This window comes from Archocentrus centrarchus, unplaced genomic scaffold (assembly GCF_007364275.1).
Source record: "Archocentrus centrarchus isolate MPI-CPG fArcCen1 unplaced genomic scaffold, fArcCen1 scaffold_72_ctg1, whole genome shotgun sequence".
Classification (NCBI taxonomy): Eukaryota; Metazoa; Chordata; class Actinopteri; order Cichliformes; family Cichlidae; genus Archocentrus; species Archocentrus centrarchus.
The window spans coordinates 66566-71641 of NW_022060287.1; the positions used below are offsets into that span (position 1 = coordinate 66566).

Sequence of the window (5076 nt, forward strand, 5' to 3'; positions counted from 1 at the left end):
ATTACTTTCTGGTATCCTACTGTTAGCCTTGAACACTTTCTCCAACCTTCCTCTGAAATCATGCACATCCTCACCTTCTTTCTGTCTACACTGGTTGATTTTGTCATAATTTGGAGGGGGTACTAGGACTGTCCTGACTCTGACTGTGATTGCAGTTATGGCTTGGGTCAGGGCCACATTGTCATGTGGCAGGGTCGCGCCCTGACCATCTCTCCCAGTAAAATCTCCTCGCACTCTCCCCCAGTCATGTTTGAAATACATTCTGAATACTTTAACCATTTCATCTCCATTTAGATTGAATGAGGCTTGTAATCCCCTTACATCCGCCGCCCACTGTTCTATGTCTTGGCCATGAGGAGTTAAACCTTTAACGGCTTCTTGCATTTCCCCATCTGTCCACGGTCTATACACCAGGATTGTAGGGGGTTGAGGATTGTCTAGGGTTCCAACATTGGGGTTAGCGACTTGTATCATAGGAAATTGGTGTGTTGGACTCGGTGGGTCCACGATTCCTTCTGTGTGCCCTCCCCATATTTCATCTTGGCTTATATCTTTCAAGCAGGGGTATCCCGCAGGTCTAACAGTTGGGTGTTCTGACAGAGTGCATGTAAAAACTGGTCCCGTGGGTTCTTTTGTACCCTTCAATCCTCATGCTCTAGTGTGATGGGACACTGGAGAAAAGGTATCACTTTTTTCTCCCCCAGAGTCTTTGGCAGGAGATTTGGGTGGTTTAGGAGTGACCGCTGCTACAGCGGCTCCACCCTCTGCCTGTGGCAATGATTGCATAGTTTTATTCTGTATATTTGTCTCTTCATCAGGTCTAATTAGCGGAGCACATTGCTCAGCTTTTTTCCTATCTCGGTCCATACGACGGGCTTTAGCTTGGTTGAGCCACTTCTTGGCTACATCTAGCTGATCAGTTTTGTTCTTTTTAACTGCTGCCTTTTGTTGTAACTTGGTTACTAGGTTTTCGCATTCTGTTACTTGTAATTTATAGCGTTTTTGCCATTTTCTCAATTATTTAGTTGATCCTGGAGAATAATGCTCCATAAACTTTGCCCATTCTCTCTTCAAATTCTCTGGCACGAGATAAGTGGGAAAGGACACCAACCCGGCCTTCTACTGCATTCTAAAATGCAGCAGAGTTGGTTTTTACGAGCTGAAACTCGCCCTTAAAGGTTCTCACTTTATCACCAGTACGTCTTTGAATGAGAGACAAAATAAAAATATGGGGGAATGGAACCCTGCTATGGTTCTCCCTTCACCCTTCTCACTTGTTATGTTGCTCCCTTATAGTGTCAATAAGTAAACATTATTACTCGACACACAGAGCATGGAGGACAACTTCTTGCTGGTTCACTCGTTTGTTTATTATCCTACTGTTGCTATGGTTACATTCAGAACCCCTGTATGCCCTAGTGGCGGTCTGCCCCTCTGGTGGTAAGTATTGGTAGGACATCTCTAGGTTCATACATCACATATCTCCTCCCCACTAAGATTTGTTGTCAGTAACAAAAACATTTCTTAGGAAACAAACGTAAGACATTATATCCCCTTTTAAACTACATGAGATTATTTCTTTCTTTACTTCTCCACAACATTACCAGAAAATAGGAGAGTTATGTCACGGCTTATAATCACTTCAAATATCAAAACTCAGAACCATTTAACAACATTCTACAAGAGCAAACATTCTTTAACATTCTTCAACTTTTTTTTTTCTTTTTTTTTTTTTTTACATCTTGGAATGTCAGCATTGTTAAACTGTTTTTTTATGGTTGTTAAGTTTACTGATCCCTGTAACGTACCAGCGGACGTGTGATCCTCACAGGATATCGTCGTACAGTCCCTGTTGTCTCTGAATGTTCTGTGTGTGTCATTTCTGTGGACTGTGGTGTCTTGAGTGTTTTGGGTGTTTTTGGTGGTGCATGTGGTGTGTGTGGCACTGTATCTGTATCCTCCTTCTGTTGAGGTGTATTTGGGTCAGGTGTGGTTGTCTGAGGAAGTGACAGCGGACAACTCACAGGAAAACTCCCTGCAGTCTCTGGTGGGTCTGACTCGGGCCGAGTCAGCATCTGGTCCACATGACGCTTCCAGACCCCTTGTGTTCCCACATGTACCTTGTAGGACACTGGTCCGGTCTTCTCGATCACCACAGCTTGCGTCCACTTATCCTCCCCCCTCCTATAATCACGCACGAGCACTGGCTCACCAAGTTCAAACTGTCTCTGTTTAGAGTGTAGCTGGCGTCGTTGCTGTTGAGGATCTTGTGACTGGTGCACTGTTCCAGCCATACTTGGTTTCAGGAAATCCAGTCGAGAACGCAGCTTGCGTCCGATGAACAGCATTGCAGGGCTTTCCTTGGTTGTTGCATGGGGGGTGTTACGGTAGGTCAGGAGGAACGTATCCAGACGCTGCTGCACTGGTGTCGTTCCTCTGGAAGATTTCAGAGCGTGCTTGAAGGTTTGCACAAATCGCTCTGCCAGGCCATTGGAGGCAGGGTGGTATGGTGCTGAGCGAATGTGTTTGACTCCATTGGCTTTCAGAAATGTGCTGAATTCTTCAGAGCAGAACTGAGGGCCGTTGTCGCTTACAAGACTGTGTGGAATGCCATAGCGACTAAAAAGTCCCCTAAGCACTTGGATGGTTTTGCTGGATGTGGTGCTATCCATGATGTGCACCTCGGGCCATTTGGAGTGTGCGTCCACTATGACCAGGTACATATGCCCTTCAAATGGACCGGCAAAGTCCACATGTATCCATTCCCAAGGACTGGATGGCCACATCCACGGGTGTAAGGGTGCTAGGCCAGGGTCTTTCTGCACTCGTTGACATGAGTGGCATGATTTTGCTTGGTGCTCGATCTGGGAGTCGATGCTGGGCCACCAAACGTAGCTACGAGCTAAGCTCTTCATCCATACTACACCTGGGTGTGCTGAGTGTAGCTCTGTCAGCACCCGGGGGTGCAGTTTGTGTGGCACAATCACTCTCAACCCCCACATAAGGCATCCGTGCTGCACAGTGAGATCATGGCGGCGCTGGAGATAGGGAGACAGCTCACCTGCGTCCTTTGCAGCTGGAAAACGACCAGTTGTGACCATTTCCATGACACGGGACAGGGTGGAATCCGACATGGTGTGACGCTTGATCTCGGCGTTGCTGACTGGCAATGTGTCCAACTGTGATGTGTAGAACACCTCCACTGCACCTTGTTTCTCACTGGGGGCATGAGGGAGCGGTAACCTTGACAGTCCATCAGCGTTGGCATGTAGGGCCCCCTTTCGGTACTCAATGGTGTAATTGTGAGCGGAAAGCATGAGCGCCCAGCGTTGCATGCGAGCTGCAGCCATGGATGGTGTGCTTTTCACTGGACTGAAGATGGTTGTAAGTGGGCGATGGTCAGTGAGTAGCGTGAATGTATTGCCATACAGGTACTGGTGGAACTTGCGTACTCCAAAGACTATCGCTAACGCCTCCCTCTCAATCTGAGCGTAGTTTTGTTCTGCTTTGCTGAGAGTTCTGGATGCATAGACGATGGGTTTTTCATCGCCATCCGGCATGACATGCGAGAGAACAGCTCCGACCCCATAGGGTGAAGCATCGCAAGCGAGACGGAGAGGCAACTCAGGGTTGTAGTGTGTGAGCACCTCTAGTGATACCAGGAGTGCTTTGGCTTTCTGGAACGCTGATGCACAGGCTGATGTCCACTGCCATTTCTTTTCTTTGTTCAGCAGTTCATTCAACGGCTTTAGCACAGTGGCCAGATCAGGGATAAAGCGTCCATAATAGTTTAGCATTCCTAGGAAAGATCGAAGTTTACTTACATCACCTGGTGCTGGTGCTTCCACGATGGCACGTACCTTCTCCGGTGACGTGTGGAGCCCAGCAGCATCGATGATGTGGCCCAGGTATTCCACGGATTCCTGGAAGAAGAGACATTTCTCTTGCTTGAGGTGCAGGCCGTATTCCTCTAGCCTGCTGAGTACTGCATCCAGAATTTTCAGGTGTGTCTGCTTGTCAGGACCACTGACCAGTATGTCGTCCAGGTAGCAGTGAGTGTGTGGCAGTCCGAGGAGCACCTGGCCCATTGCCTTCTGGAACAAGGCGGGCGAAGACGCTACACCAAACGGCAAGCGGTTGAAGCAGAACAGTCCTTTCTGTGTTGAGATGGTCAGCAACTTCTTGGAGCTCTCTTCTACTTCCATCTGTAGATATGCATTGGATAGATCCAGCTTACTGAAGCGTTGACCTCCAGCGAGAGAAGCGAACAAGTCCTCAATACGTGGAATTGGGTACTTGTCGATGCAGAGGGCTGGGTTGGTGGTGACTTTGAAGTGCCCGCAGAGTCTCACGGCGCCGTCCTTCTTGGTCACGGGCACCACTGGCGTAGCCCAGTCACTATGCGCCACAGGTGAGATGACGCCAAGCTCAGTGAGGCGTGTCAGCTCAGCTTCCACTCGCGGTCGAAGAGCATATGGCACATTGCGTGGTGGGCAGAATTTGGGTACACTGTTTGGTCTTAGAGTGAGCCTGGCTTTCACTCCTCTCATGGTGCCTAACTTATCGGAGAAAACAGCGGAGTGTCTCTTTAACACTGTCTCTAAGCTGTCTGTCTGTCTGTACTCAATTGCATGTACAGTCTTTAAGTCTCTCCAATTTAGTTGAATGGCTCTCAGCCACTCCCTGCCAAATAATGGTGAAGCATCCGCCTTCACCACATACAGTGGCAAGACAGTGTGTTGCTTGTTCAATGCCACTTGCACTTTAACGACTCCTTCTGGTGCCAAAGGCTCTCCTGTGTATGTCTTTAGTATGATATCAGTGGGTTGCAGAGGAAACTTATGCAGCTTTCGTTTGTACAGTTCCCAAGGAATCAATGACACTGCAGCCCCTGTATCCAATTCTATCTCCATTTTCTTTCCGTTAACTGTTGGCACTACTGATATGCGTGAATATTTCCCTTTCTGAGACACTGCATACAGTCCCAAGTCACTGTCACTATCCGATTTCGTTCCTTCACTTTCACTTTCATTCGCCTTGACGTGATGGATCTTTTTCTTTCTATCTTTCACGCTG

General features: G+C 48.0%; 1 protein-coding gene across 1 annotated transcript; it reads right to left on the reverse strand.

The window, feature by feature from the left end:
* Positions 1–648: 648 nt before the first annotated feature.
* LOC115777773 (uncharacterized protein K02A2.6-like) lies at positions 649–4678 on the reverse strand. Its single transcript, XM_030725759.1, has 2 exons — positions 2025–4678; positions 649–768 (listed from the first exon to the last, which is right to left on the reverse strand). Exons 1-2 carry the CDS (start codon positions 4548–4550, stop codon positions 649–651), a joined length of 2646 nt encoding a protein of 881 aa, XP_030581619.1. The 5' UTR covers positions 4551–4678.
* Positions 4679–5076: the final 398 nt, after the last annotated feature.

Bases quoted from the DNA above. Each gene is read 5' to 3' on its own strand.
- LOC115777773 (XM_030725759.1), bottom strand. From the start codon at position 4,550: ATGAGAGGAGTGAAAGCCAGGCTCACTCTAAGACCAAACAGTGTACCC. The intron at 769-2,024 runs GTGAGTTGTCCG...TCATTGCCACAG, and splicing joins AGACTGCAGGGAGTTTTCCT to GCAGAGGGTGGAGCCGCTGT.